The following is a 14,399-nucleotide window of genomic DNA, read 5'->3' on the forward strand; positions in this document are numbered from 1 at the left end:
GCACGGGGCTTCAGCACCCCAAAACTGGACATCCCTGTGATTCAGCCACTTCCTCTGAGGCATCATCCATGCTCTCTACTGCAGCAAAGCCAGGGGAGGCCATGGCAGCTCAATCCACGACTGGAAATAGCAGGGCACACTCCCATGTTCTTTGGAAAGGGCTGGACTGCGCCCAGACGGAGGTGTTTTAATGACTGTTTTGGATCCCTGGGAGCCAGCCTCCTCCCACTCAGCCCAAGGTTATTCACCTTCTCCACCAGTATTGGAGGAGTTGTTGACTGGTGGAGAGCAGCTGGTAGAACAGGTTCTCTGCAGGGAGTTGTCTCCGAAACCCTGGGAGATCTGGATGGATTGAGCCTGGAGCGCGGGTCTCTGCTCGAACCCTGGCACAGCAGGGAGCGAGGAGTGATTTCCTTTTGCGTGGCACTCCTGGGCAGGGCGTCTTTTGCACAGCGCCTCTAGTAGACAAATTACAGCCTTGCCTCTGTCAAGGTAGATAAGAAACCATGTGATGCAGTGTGGTGGTAAACGGGTTGCGGGCAGGGTAAAGGTGCACAGGGAAATAACCTTGCAGGGAGTTCCTCCCTCCTTGAGCAGCAGAGTCTCCGCGCAGCACAGATCCCCGTAAATCCAACAGCTCCTTGGCCTTGATGCCTGCACAAGTTTCGGGGGCTCTCTGAAACTCACAGAAAGCAGGAATGTCTTTCAGCAGAAGGAACTGGTCAGATCTCTCCAGGTAGGTGCTGTGGTTTAATGCTTAACCCTTTCCACTGGTGGGAGGGAGGGGGTGAGGATGGGCTGTGAGCCTTGGCTGAGGAATATTGGGGAGCATGGGAAGAGGAGGCAGCTACCACGGATGGGATTGCTTGCAGAGGTGGTGCCAGCGCTGCTGAGAGCTTGGTGCTGCTGGAGTTTCTTTTGGGTGGGCAAGATTAGGGGCAGATTTATTTTTGCTGCCTGGGGAAGCTGAGTGTTGCATAGGAAAATGGTTCTGGAAATGCATCCTTGCCCCGTGTTGGATGTATATTTAGACTGCTTTGCCTTTCTTTGGGGTACAGTCTAGCTGGGCTGTGTCTCCAGTCTTGCTCTGGAGCTGGCTGGTTTTTTTTCACTCACCCCATATCCCTACAGCTTCTGGGTGCACGTCCTGGCTCTGCCATGCGGAGGTTGCAGCCTCTGCCCATCTGGCACTGAGCAAGCCCTGATTCATCGGCAGTCGCTGAATGATCCCTGCAGCCCTGCTCCACTCGGTCTTCCCTTAAAAGTGATTTTGGCTCCAATGGGAGCGGGGGCAGGCAAGGCTCCTGGGCAGCACAGGGTGAGGCAGGGGCTCACACAAAGTGTGGGTGATGTGGGGGTCACTCCCGATCTCCTGCAGATGCCAGGGTGAGCACTGCCAACCTTGGCTGTATGGGCAGGGTGATGGTGGCTCAAACGCAGCCGCACTTTCCCACAAGATGGAGCAGAAATCCTAAGGGTGGTGGCTCCAAGACCTCATTCCAACCCCAGCACTTAGGGTAGGACACCCACCCTGGAACCCTGGGAGTGGGAATTAAATGAAACCTCGCTGCTTGGAGGCTGCTGGCTCATCCCCTGCCTTCGTCCTGGCTGGGATGGATCCAGAGAGCATCCCAGCCCCATCCAGATCCACCTCCTCGGCTCTACGGACCTGCCCGAACTCGAGCCCAGCAGGGTCCTGCGGCCAGGATGTTTCACAACCCAGGAAAGCAGTTTATGCTCCCTGATTCAATTAGACAGCGTTCACTGAAACAGCATAAATGTCAGATATCTCAGCACTAATGATTAACAGAGTGACAGAGGACAAGGCAGGGGGATGCTTGCTAATCATTTCTTTGAGGTGAAAAAAGGTAAGTTGGTAAAAAAGAAATCCCTCTCAGAAAAAAAGGAGGGGAAGATTGGCAAAGCGCATGGGTGGATTACTTAATTACAAGGAATGAGAAACTATATGTTGATAATGCCAGGTTATGTGCTGCCTCTGCAGGAGCCGAGCAGATTCAAGTGAGGAAAATCTCATTTTCATTTCGATGGAGCCTATGCATGCAAAACCAAAGAAGTAACTGGCTCTCACATGGGTTTAAAGTGATGTTAGCGCTCTGTGCTGTCACTTGAGGGTCACAGAACGAGCACTCAGCAGGGGCACCAGGGTGCGTATGACCCCACGCAAGTGCCAGCTTTGCTGGGGGAAATGTGTGTGTGCAGTGATTGCTGCAGCCGGGTGCACCGAGGGATCACAAGTGCTGTGCAAATAACGTGGTGCTGCCATCCCAGCGCAGCTAAGCCGCACACAAATATTCACAGGGGCAGGACTGTGGAGGCGAGCGGCCTCCAGGAGCAGAACAGGGAGGCGTTCAGCAGCAAAGTGAGAGCTGGCGGGGGATGCTCACAGGCTCCCCGGGACGGGTTTCAAGCCTTCTCCATTCTCATCTTGCCCAATGCCAAGAGCAGCATCAGAGACCATCCTGCAGCTGCCCAGCAGTAGCTTTGATTGCTGCCGGGACACGAAGACTCCTTGGGGGAGCTGGGAACGGAGGCAGTGGGAGGGAAGGGTAGCACAGCCCCTGGCATCGTCCTGTCCCAAACAGGCGCTGAGCTCTGTCCCTCCTTTGCTCTCCGTTCTGCTCTGCTGATCCTTTCCTGCTCCCCTGTGTCCCTCAACCAGGAAGAACAGAAGCCGCGAATACTTGTGGGGGGTAATGTGGTTTAATTTATGACCCAGCTTTCATTACACAGTAACTCGTAAACCACGCTGCGAGTCACTGCGTCCGCAACGACATTAGCGATACTGCAGGCCTGGACCTGCTCTGACATTCACGTTCTTAGAAGTCAAATCCAAAGAAACCCCAAGTCTGGATGAAACTGGAGTGCCAACTCCAGAGCAGGGACACTGCGATGGGACGGATCCTGTGCAAGAAGGGCTCTGCCCCACCGGGCTGTTGGGGTGTGAAGAGCTCCGCTGGGACCCCTGCACGTGTTTGCAGCTGACTGAGGACTCGTGCTGCAGGCACACGAACACTGCTGTGCAAAGCTCAGTGATTCATGTGCTGGCAGAGAGGGTGGGCATGTTTTGCACAGAGAAAGGAAAGGAAAGCTGCTGTTTCCCATATGACTTTTTATTCAAGGTGGCATTTTATCAAAAATAATTGCATACGTTTGACTTGTGCAAAAGAAGATCTTTAAAGATAACTCTTAAAAACATGATTATAACCTTGTCTTTCTTTGCACAATCTGTCATTATAAAAAATTCCTAGTCACATACAAGGAGCAAGGGGTTCTCCTGCCATCCTGGTTTCCAGGCTGAGCTTGTCAGTAGTGCTCACCCTGCAGCTTCTTTCATGTCTGAGGCTTTTTGCTCAATAAAAATGAAAATGACATCCCTACAACTCACTTTGGGGCTGAAATCTTCTGCTGCTAGTGGTTAACCTTCCAGTTTATGTGGTTGAGATCTGTGTGGTAGCTCTAGGGTCTTGGTCTTGCTGAGTTACAGGTTAAATATCCCTTCCCCAGAAGGATTATTTAATGTAGGCATTCCTTTTAAATGAGTGCTCCCTCCAACAGAAGAAATTAGGAGTTGTGAAGTGCTTGTGTTAGGAAATGCCTGCATCAGGTGGGTGGAGCGAGGGCTCTTTGTGACACCTGGCTTGTGTTGGTGCCCCTCTTCTCCAGCCCCATGCAGCAGCTCCTCAGCCCTTGCCCGAGGCTGTTTCAGTCTCCTTCTTGTCTGGCATCAGGGCTGGAAGCTCCCCGTGCAGAACTCAGTCTTACCATGTCTTTACGTTTCATGCCAAACAGCCTGGCCAGGCAGAGAACCCTTGAGGATGAAGAAGAGCAGCAAAGAGAGCGCCGACGAAGGCACCGGAGCCTGCTTTCCTCCACATCGAAGGATGAAGAACCTCCTAGCCCCGTGAAAGACACCAGTCCAACTTCTAGCAGGTGCGTGAGGTCCTGCTAGCATCAATCCTACTCATGATGCTGACGGCTCGCAGCTTGCTGTCTTGTTTTTCTCAACCCTGAGCCAAAGCTGCTGCCGTTAGTGGGAGTCTCTTCTGGATGAGAGCAGGCTGAGCTGTGGGAAGAGCAGGCATCCAATGGGGTCTTGGGAAGAAGGATGGGCTTTTCAGAAGGAGTAGAAGAGAAGGGCTTTATCTCTGGTGAGTTCAGTCATGGCCTCGACATGTCCCGTGGCACAGGGAGGTGGAGTGCCGGGATAGGGGTCGGTATTGAGGAACTCAGCCCAGGGGCTTCCTGGCCATGCCCTTACGGCATCTTGAACAGGTAGAGGCAGATAGGCACCCATCTTTGCACGGCAGGTGAGCTGAGCATGCAGCACCTGGCTGGCTGTCCTCCTGCTCCTATGAACCTTGTGGTGATGTTGTATGACCTGTGCTGAAGTGGCACGGTCACCCAAAGTCTTTCCAGTGGTGCTACCAATATCCCTTGCTGAGGAGAGGTGGGATTTGGAGGTGCTTTGAGGTCAGCCTTACACAACCTGACCCACTCTCTAAGCTGATCCTGGGGATGTCCAGTATTTAGATGGTTTATGTCCACACTGAGACTCGTGCTCAGTATTTCCCTTTGCAGACATGATGGAGATAGGATACCTGGGTTACATATGGGTTGAATAGGGGTTGGACATGGCTAACATGAACAGGCTGGACAGGACATGTCCCCTTTTCCTGGTTCTATCACATCATGTGATGATTACAATTGAAGAGGAGAGCAAATATTACCCCATCCCCTTTCCCAAGCCTTGGAGACTGTGTAGGCACAGTCTGTATGTCCCTGGGCAGGTGTCCTATCTGCCGCTTCCCAAACCTGATCCCTGTGTTTGCCGGTGGGAAGGAAGGGAAAGGGCTGTTTCGTAGAATGTGTTGGGATTGTAGATGAACTGTGCTATAGCAGATTGTCCTACAACCAACTCTTTAAATGGGAAGATACTGATGTATTTTCCTAATCCATCAGAGTCACAGACAACATCACATGCAGCGGCAGACCCAGCATGCTGCTCTGAGTTCACAGCTCCTTGGCACTGAACTTGGTGGGTGCTGATGTCCTGGGATGAGGCTGCAAAAAGGCTTTATCTCAGCCACAACAAGGGGGAAAAAAAAGACTTTTAATCCAAACTTGTCTTCAGGAAGCCTAGCCGGAGTGACAGGGATGAGTGTGGCTGCAAGTCATAGCACCGTAGAATAGTTTGGGTTGGAAGAGACCTTAAAGATCATCCAGTTCCAACCCTCCTGCCATGAACAGGGGCACTTCCCACTGGAACAGGGTGCTCAGAGCCCCATCCAACCTGTCCGTGAAGCCCTCCAGGGATGGGGCAGCCACCACTGCTCTGGGCAGCCTGGGCCATGGCCTCGCCACCCTCATAGGGAAATGTTTCTTCCTAAGATCTCATCTAAATTCTAAATATAATCTAATCTAGAATAAATAATTGAATCTGAAGTCCTGGTCTACAGTGATTGGTAAGACTTTCACAGTCAGCCCCTGCAACCCACGCCTTTCACCTGGGTTAACTTCACCCGCAGCACAAAAGCCATCCCTCTGACCCCAGGGTGCTGAGATTTGCCCCCATTTTCCTCTGTCTCCAGACCTCAATCCCTAGTGAAGCCAGTGTCCCCAGGAGATGCAGAAGAGCACAAGCTCTCAGAGGTGCTGAAGTCACAAGAAGGGAGACGGACAAGGTCCCCGATTGCTGTCTCTGAAAAACTGAATCAGAAGAAGGAGCAGCAGGAACCAGGGGGGGAAGTGAGTTGTGTGGAGGCAAGGATGAAATCACACGTGGGACAAAAGAGCATCCAGCCTGGACAGCAGGGCCAGGATGCGGCCAAGGGCAGAGGAGACCCACCTGGAGACCAGCACCCGGAGCTGGTGTCCAAGAGAAAGGCATCAGTGAAGATGCGGCTCCAGGACAAAGAGAGACAAGGTGTGGGGACACCTCAGGAGGAGCAGAGGAAGGAGGTGGAGCCACAGCAGCGGTCATCGCCAGAGGTGGGAGGCTGTCGGGTCCGTGAAGTGAAAATCCTAACCAGACAGGGAAGCTGCAGCAAGGAGGAGAAGACAGCCTTGGTGGTGACCTCATCTCAGGATCAGCAGGTGAGCAGGAATAGACAGGCACCAAGCTCTGAGGTGTGAGGTCCTGGGTGCTGGGAAGACAACGGAGAGAGGGAGAGCCCAGAAGTACCAGGAGGGAAATGAGACCCATGGGCTTTTGGGGAAGGTTTTTCTAAGGACTGTAAGCCACAAGGTGGTTGACAGTGTCCCACCACCTTTCCCTCCTTTGCACGTATGATTCTGATCACCTTCTCCGGCAAGGCACTACTGATTGCCATCATGGTTTCAATGAAGACGTGTTTGGGGCTTTTCATATCCAAGTGTAAAAGCCACGGTTTGGAGGATTTTGATCTCAAACTCCTGCCTCCATAACTGGTTCCCACCCTGGCTTCTCTGCTCCCAGTGCCTCAGCCTTCTCTGCAGACTCTGCAGGGATGCAGAAGGAGATGCAGAAGTCTGTTTTTTCCTCAGCACCCATCCAGGAATCCCTCAAAGGAGGTAATACAGCTGTCTTCTACCCAGGATGAACCTGCAGAAAAGTCAGATACTTCTTGTGTCACCTACAGCAGCTCCATCAGACGGACCAGCCCAAGAACTCTCTCCTTTCGGGTAAGAGCTAAAGCAAGCGGGAGAAAGCTCCCCACTTAGGAGGATGGGGGGAAAGAAGAGTTGCTTTGTTCTCCAGGTTCTGTTGGCAAACCTGCTCCCAAAAGTGAGTTCGAAATCCACCCTTGTGCTGGGCACTGCAGTTCTGTTTCAGTCTTTCCTCTGTTTTCCTTCTCTGTGTCTGACCAAAGGCCTGTGATGGTGGACACGCCTATGTCTCTACGCTTTGTGCTGGCATGGAAAGTTCTGGGAAGTGATGAGAAAACAGAGACCTCATTGTCCTCAGATTTTCCAGAGTCACGGGAATGACCATCTGCCATTTGGCATTTCTACTCTTCTCTGAAAGCGCAGGCTTAAAATCTTCCTTCTGGCGTGTTACATCCCTGAGAATACCTTCAGTTTTAGTTCTCTGAAAAGATTTCTGTAATAAAGTGCTTGGAGAGGCTGGGAATACCAAAAGCCTCCTTGCCGTAAATCAGGACCGACTGGCTAAGCTTAATTGAATATTGTGGTGCTTTATTGAGAATAAAACTGTTAGCACTACAAAGTGTCTTTAGTCTGGAGAGCATCGAGATATGAGATAAGCTCTGGTGTGGGTGAAAATGGAGCTTACTTGAAAATGGGGGAGATGAGTCTGTGACAGTTTCTCCTATGTTTATCTTTGATAACCAAAGATGGCTCCAGTATCTCCTCTCCTTGTGTCTTCTAGGTGATTTCAAGAAAACAAAAAGAAGAAAACCAAAGCCCTCTCACAAGGAGGTCAGCCCCTCTCTTCATGTTATCTTGGTCTTGCTGGGCAGGAATTGTCATCCTTGTTTTCCATGGGAGGAGGAGGTGGTGATGGGACCTGGTACCAGCCAGTGAATGCCCTGGCACAAGTCTGATGGACATTGGTCCCCAGAGTGCCTGACTGACCGGGCAGCGATGCTTAGCGGAGGACAGGACAATGTCCAACGTACAGCTTTCATCTGGTTGATGTAGTTTCTCATCAGTCCTTGAGTCTGCACAGGAGTAGTTAAACGTTGAGTAGTGCAGCACCACAAGAAGGTCCCATCCTTAGAGATGTTAAAACCCACTATTCAGCTCCATCTGATCTGGCTTTGGTGACCAGATCAAATGATCCTTCTCATCTTCATTGCAGAGTTTGGACAGGGGACTTGAAAACTCTTGTGGAACCAAGAGCTCAGGTCTGACTGGAGGGAGAGGATAGGATGTCTTTGCTCACCTCTGAATGCAGGGCAGGGAAGTCGGGCTTTACAGGCACCTGGGCTGGCACCTGCACAGACTATGGGCAACCTCGTGCTGATATTGGTGAAGATGCAGTGGTGAATACAGGGTAAACTGAGGAGCTCAGATCTATTTTTCGGTGTACAGTGTGGCTTTAGTAAGATGGTGAGACCAGAGATCTCAGTCACCAGCATGGAATGAGCTGCCTTGGTTCACCTGGCAGAAGGATGTAGGAGGAGTGCTTGGGTCGGATGGGGTCTCCTGTCAAGTGACATCCCCCCAGGACCATGGGTTGAGTCCCAGGAGATGCTGAAAGGGCTGTGTTTAACTCTTTCCCCTCCTCTTCACCAGTGCGAGTCTGAGGATCCCAGGTAACAGCACCACCATTGGGGAGAAGCTGGAAAAGTACAACTCGGCTGTGCAGGTACCAAAACCTCTCAGCACAGCCAGGCTGGCAAGGGAGGGATGTGTGGGGAGAGGGGGAACGGTGGTCTGGAGCTGAAATGGGAAGTGAAAATAAGGACTGAGCTGCACTGAACCACCAGTGGTAATGAAGTGGATTGAGATGCTCCCAGGAAGAAAATGGGATCGACCTCAGGATTTTAGGAGCAAGTAGGGAACACTTATTGGAGAGGGTTATGGGGATGCTACATGGTCCTGCTGGGCCAACAGTGGGGTAAGCCCAGGAGCTGGTGATGGGCAAGGAGGGAGCAGACCCCAATGGGCTTGGGACACAAGGCAGAAGCTGGATTTTGCTTTTTACTGCTTGAAATGCAGCGTGGCCCTTGCTGACACCCTCTCTCCTCCCAGCGCTCAGAGGTGGTGAAATCATCCCTGACCGTTCAGAAAAGCCTCTTGCTGTCCTCGGAGGGGGTGGCCAGCAAGCGTAACTTCTTTGAGGCAAGCGCTCCCAGCAAGGCTGAGCCACTCACTGTCAGGAAGGTAAGGGCAGGAGCTGGCCTGAGCAAGGACCTTCTTGCAGGGTCCTGTCCTGTGCTTGGGCAGGCACCAACTTTTTGGACTCTTTGAATGCCAATGTACAGCCCGTCCTGCATGCAATCTGAAGGGAGTTTGCTGTTTGTTGAGCAGTGCCAGGCAGGGCTGGGCTTGGGCACTGGCTGCCACTGAAACTGTGCTCTTGTATTGGGTGGGTTGGTGCCAATGCACTGGTATTGGAGGAGCTGGGGTGGAGCCAAGGTGTAGGCTGGTCTCTGCCTGTTGCAGGTTTGCTCAGGGGACTGTCCTGGGTTATGTTAGTGAAGTGGAAGAACTGGCGCTGTAACCCCGATGTCCCTCTCTGTGCCACAGGACAACCTGAAGATCCCAGGATCAGTGACATCCCGCATTAATCTGTGGATCAGCCGAGCTCAGGAGCCTGCCAAGGAGGAAAAGAGCAAGGTACCAGTGTGTGCTGACACCTCAGGCTAGAGCCCTACACCAGGCAGCCTGGCAGGACACGTCCCTGCAGCTGGGGTGGTGAAGCTTAAAGGATTGATGAACCCTTGTCTGAACCCACTAAAGGGTTTGAGAGAGCTTTGCCAGGGTGAAAGGTTTTGGTGCTGCAGGGCCACCATGGTGAGATGTTTGGAGTCTTGTTGCTGTGCCCTCATCCTGTGCCCTGGTCCTGATCCCAGAGTGCTCGAGGCAGCTGATCCCAGCCCTTGGTGGGGTGAGGACTGAGCAGGCACCAGCTGAGTGCGTGTCCCAAGGGACATACAGAGCGACCTGACCCTGCCACCAGTGAGAGTGATCACCCCAGCACGATCCCATCTCTGCCAGCGTCTGGAGGACTAGCTCTGACCTGGATGCCACAGGGAAATGAGCCGTGTGATTGGAACTTTGGCCTGGGCTCTGTGGGGCTTGGAGACCTGTGTGTGCACTGAGACGTCCTCCTGCATATGGAGTCTGGAGTGCTCTGCACCCCTGTGTGTATTCCAGCCCCACAAAGAAGGGTGTCTTGTAGCTGTGAGGGGAAAGAGCCCAGCTAAGGGAACTTGCCCTTCCTCCTGAACCGTTTGGCTGTGGTTGTGCAGACCCCTCATCCTGCACTTCCCAGACTGCTGAGCCCACCCAGCAGGGATGTGGGATGCCAGGCAAAGCCTGTAAGTGATGATTCCAAGGTCATGGCTCTTCAACTGCTCCAGGGACATGGATATGCAAAGGAGACAGAGTCTGAGACCCTTTGGCCCCAGGGTAGTTCACTGTACTTGGAAAGGAGAGGCTCAGCAAGTCCCGTGGAGGTGTCACTGTTTACAATGATCAGATGCTTTGCCACTGCTCGTAGCAGAGTCTCCTGCAGCCACTTGGGTACAGGGCAGGAGGGGCAGCTCCAGCCCAGCCCCAAACCCCGGGGAGGCAAGCCCAGGAACGCCAGTGCTGGCTGCGGAGACCAGCACTGCCCAGACATGTCTGTACTGGGAGGCTGTGCTGGCTCCGTGTCTGCCAGGAAAGGCTTTGCTCCTGGGGTCACTCCTGGGTAGAGCCTGCAGCTCCTTTCTCAGTTTTTTCTATAATGAAGCTTCCTGCCCTGCAGAACTGTGAGCTGGAGCTGAACTTGTTTTTAAGGGTCTCCCAGGTGCAGGATCTCAAATCCAACTGGGTTTACCTGGAGCATGTAAGCTTTAAAGTTTGGTTAAAGTCGGACCAAGACAACACTGCAAGTGATGTGTGGGAAAAACCATCTTGTGCCACTTACCTGTCTCCTGTTTGCAGCACATCAGGAAAATAAACAGCCTGCCAAGCCGAGATGTCTGGGTAAAGCAGCCTGGAGATACTCCTGGAGACAGCAAGGTAAGCATGGAGATACTCCTGGAGACAGCAAGGTAAGCATGGAGCTGCTCTGGAAACTGGTGCTTTCTCTGATCTCAGGGCAGAGCTGTGACCTGCCCGCTAGTGCATCACCCACAGGGCAGGTGTGAGAGAACCAGGCTGTGGGGGGAGAGGGGTCATGCTGTGAGGGGAAGAGGGGTCATGCGTGACAGCCAGGACCCCATGGCTTGAAGGAGGCAGCAGGAGGAGCAACTGCAGGCAGGTGTAAGGGTGAAAAGGAGTCTGGTCTGGGAGAAGGGAAACACATGTGGTGGAATTTAGGGGATGCCTGCCTGCCCCATCCCCTGCGCAGGACAAGTAGAGTCCTGGTTAAAGTAGCTGCCTTTTGGGGGTGTGCAGCCTCAGCCCCAGCCTCACTGTTTCCCACTTTCTTTTCCAGTTGTAAGACCAGATGGTCTGGAAAAAACTGTCTTGTTCTGAAGATCAGGCCCCAGCCCGACCCAACCATCCAGCAGCCCACTGCCACGAGAGTCCCCGGTGCCGTGCGCAGATGCACTCTGGGTTGCCAAGGTCCTCTGCTTGTGGGATGGGGAGGAAGAAGGCTGGAAGATAATCCCTGTGTTCCCAGTCCTCATTCACTGCCTGCTTGGGAGCGTGCAGCCCAGAGACTCCTTGCAAATGCTGAAGACAGACTTTCTCCTCATTTCCCCATAGCATTTTGGGTTTTCGCTCCTTATCTCTGGCTGTGCTCCATGACCTCTTGCAAAAAAATCAGCTTATCCATCTCCTTTGCAGCTGGATCATGTCAATGGGGCAAGAAGCAACCTGGCCAAGGGACTGCACGTCCATGGACCATGCTCGTCCTTGATGCCTGGCTCATGTGGGGTGAGGTGGGGCAGGCAGATGTCACCCCTCCTCCTAGGCTGTCACTGTTGGAGGGACCCAACCAAAGGCAAACAGTGTTTGCACGGTCGCACAGGTGCTGGTGTAGCTTAGATGCCTCATGGAAGAGAGGTGGACCTGATGGCTCTGTTGCTTCCCTCTAGCACACAGCTGAGCCAGAGCCTTGGCCTTCTCCACCCTTCCCTTACCATCTCCTGCCCCCTACAAGGAACAACACCTTTCAATTAGTGATATAGGAAGGTTGGGTTGGACATGGTCCTACTTTTGGGATTGCATGGAGCTGAGCTGGCTATGCTGGGCCCTTTCTGCAGATCTCATTTCTCTCTTGCCCTTCCTCCTGAGCCATTTGCCCATGGCTGTGCAGACACCTTGTCCTGCAGTTCCCAGGCTGCTGAGCCCACCCAGCAGGGATGCAGGATGCTCTCTCCAGGCCAGCTTTAGAGTGCCGTGGGCAGCACTTAAAATGATGCTCAAATCCTCATGCCGGGGCCATTCCATGGGCCAGGGCTGGGCCTTGAGGAACCATTGCGGTGTCCAAATTCAGTGTGGGACTCTACTGCTGCCTCTACTGATCTTGCTTGTTGAGCTTTGGAAAGGACTTGGTTTTCTCTGTGCCTTTTATTTTTTCTAATAAAAGTTACTCTTTCTAAGATGCTCCTGGTCCCCTGCTGCTTGGCTGGGATCGCTTCCCTTCTTCAGGTGAGGGGAAAAAAAACAGAAGCAGAGAAAAATGTGTCCTGGGTGGGGGTAAAAGCAGCCTGAGATTCTTCCCTTCTCATTACAGCATCCTGGGCTCGGTGCGGTGGCTGCGAGCCCAGGCTGGGACTGTGACGGAGGGTCTGGTCCTCAGCTCGGGCAGAGCTGCCTTATCAGTGTCCCCGGCCCTAGAAAGTGACAGCTGGCTGGCTTGTGTCAGCCCCTCAGGCTCTCGTGTATCTCAGTCTGGAGGGTTTAAAATAGCAAATCTCTGAGGCCACACGATAGCTTGGGCTTATATGGGCTCCTAGGGGGAAAGGGGGAGCGGCAGAGGGGGCCGGAGCCACGGCTGCCAAAATAGCAGCTCACAAGTGTTGCATTCCTCGCTGGGCGCCGAGCACATTCCTCCCGGCGCTGCCCGCCCCGGGGTGGGCGCTGGAGCCCCCTTAAAGCCTCCTACCCCCTAAGAGCATTTCCCAGACACCCGCTGGCTTGCCCTCGGCTCCCTGGGATCTCACGGGCACCCCGCGGCAGAGGTAAGGCTGGGGGTGGCCAGGTGCCCACTCGTGGCATAGGATGTTCAGCGGAAGGGCAGATGTTAAAGACCCAGAAGGGATTTGGCTCAAGGTCCATGGTCCTCCCCAGCCACTTGCACTGGCACATCCTTTTGCCATGAAGGCATTCCTGTGGATAAAGCATCAGGACCTTCTCCAGGGGGTTGTATTTGCACCTTGCCCAATGCTTTTTGAACCACCCTGACATGAGCCAAGGCAGCTGAAAAGGATTTTGGCTGCCCTGGTGCCAGGGGGATCTCAGAGATCCCTGTTCCCTGTGCCTTTGGATGGGACAGGAGGGATGTGATGCCCTCAGGGTCATCAGGCCTGCCTGGCCCTGGCTTGCTGGCAGGCTTGGGGGTGGGCTAGAACTGGATGATCCCATGCGTGTTTTGACTCTGTGAAGTGGAAAGAGAGCAGTGATGTGACACATGTTGGAGCAAATCCTGGGAAATGAGAGCTCCAGGTCTGGGTAGCCTTGAGGAAAGTAGGGACTGCAAACTGTGGAGGATAAACTCTGCTCCAGAGGTGAGATCAGCCACCCCTGAGCTGGTGGAGCAGAGGACTGTAAGGATCAGGAGGGATATTAGCATTATTTAATATACAGCAAATAATGGGAGATGTTTTACAGCCAATAATATGTGCAAGGTTTCCTCTTAAACACTGTAATATGTCTGCTTTCTTCTCTTAATTCTTTCAAAACAACATTTCAAAGCTTTAATGGAAAGGTTTACCTGTTCCTGTGCAGAGTATGGATAAATTTTTCCTAGGACTTCTTTTTTTTTTGAGTACCTCCTGAATTTGCTGTTCCTCAGCAAATGCTTTATGGGATCTGGTGATATATGAGAGAAGAGGTGACTGGAAAGGTAGAAGTAAGCTTTCACAAATTCATGCTTGTGCTGTTGTGACCAGGAGGAAGCCTCTGCTTTTGTGAGAAGATCAAATAAAACCTGGGTGCTCAGAGGCCACATAAAAGATTTGGCCAAACTGTGGGGGCAGCAGGACCGCACTGGGCCTGGGAGAGAAGTAGGGCTGGGAACTGATGTTCATGGGGGAGTGGGGTTCAAGGAGATGGTTGTGGAGGGGGGTGCTTGGGTTCAAGCCCTGCATCCATCAAGGGGAAGGGAATAATGATGGCAGAAATAGATAGTGAACCCAAGGCACACAGAGCAGGGTTCTGACTTCATTTGTCTCCAAAAAGCACCTTGTGAGTCATTGCTCGGAAGTGAGGTTTGACATCTCCCCGCCTGGGACCCGTGGGTATGCAGAGGTGCCCCTCCTGTAATGCATCTTTCCCGTGCTTGCGGATTCCAATCCTGGATTCAGCATCTTGAACAAGCGATCCTGAAGCCTGCCTTGCCCTTCCTGGGTAATAAATGCTCAACAGATGTAGCCAGGACCAGTTGTTCCCAGATGCCTGGCAGGAGAGGAAGTGAAGCAGTGCAGCTCTGGGAACAGGTGGTTTAGCACATGGAAAGTTATTTCTAGAGCTGCCTTGCATTTTTCTGTTGCATCTCAGCTTTGCTGAGGTCTGGCATGAACACGAGCAGTGGAGAGCTTCTGCAGGGGCTT

At 52.9% G+C, this 14,399-nt stretch overlaps 1 protein-coding gene across 2 annotated transcripts; it reads left to right on the plus strand.

The window, feature by feature from the left end:
* The first annotated feature begins 73 nt into the window (after positions 1 to 73).
* On the plus strand, positions 74 to 12,229 carry LAD1 (ladinin 1). Of its 2 annotated transcripts, none has more exons than XM_069875794.1 (10): positions 74 to 736; positions 3,811 to 3,951; positions 5,610 to 6,114; positions 6,595 to 6,681; positions 7,388 to 7,437; positions 8,257 to 8,329; positions 8,716 to 8,847; positions 9,214 to 9,303; positions 10,618 to 10,695; positions 11,114 to 12,229. In XM_069875794.1, the coding sequence occupies exons 1-10, from the start codon at positions 699 to 701 to the stop codon at positions 11,117 to 11,119; spliced, it is 1,200 nt and encodes a 399-aa protein (XP_069731895.1). In that variant the 5' UTR covers positions 74 to 698; the 3' UTR covers positions 11,120 to 12,229. The 2 variants fall into 2 exon arrangements, with proteins under 2 accessions (XP_069731895.1, XP_069731894.1); XM_069875793.1 differs by having other exon boundaries at positions 75 to 736; positions 6,544 to 6,681.
* The last annotated feature ends 2,170 nt before the right edge of the window (positions 12,230 to 14,399 follow it).

The sequence above is a fragment of the Phaenicophaeus curvirostris genome, chromosome 24 (genome assembly GCF_032191515.1).
Source record: "Phaenicophaeus curvirostris isolate KB17595 chromosome 24, BPBGC_Pcur_1.0, whole genome shotgun sequence".
Lineage (NCBI taxonomy): Eukaryota > Metazoa > Chordata > Aves > Cuculiformes > Cuculidae > Phaenicophaeus > Phaenicophaeus curvirostris.

Bases quoted from the DNA above. Each gene is read 5' to 3' on its own strand.
- LAD1 (XM_069875793.1), top strand. From the start codon at position 699: ATGTCTTTCAGCAGAAGGAACTGGTCAGATCTCTCCAG. The intron at 737-3,810 runs GTAGGTGCTGTG...CATGCCAAACAG, and splicing joins AACTGGTCAGATCTCTCCAG to CCTGGCCAGGCAGAGAACCC. The intron at 9,304-10,617 runs GTACCAGTGTGT...TCCTGTTTGCAG, and splicing joins CCAAGGAGGAAAAGAGCAAG to CACATCAGGAAAATAAACAG.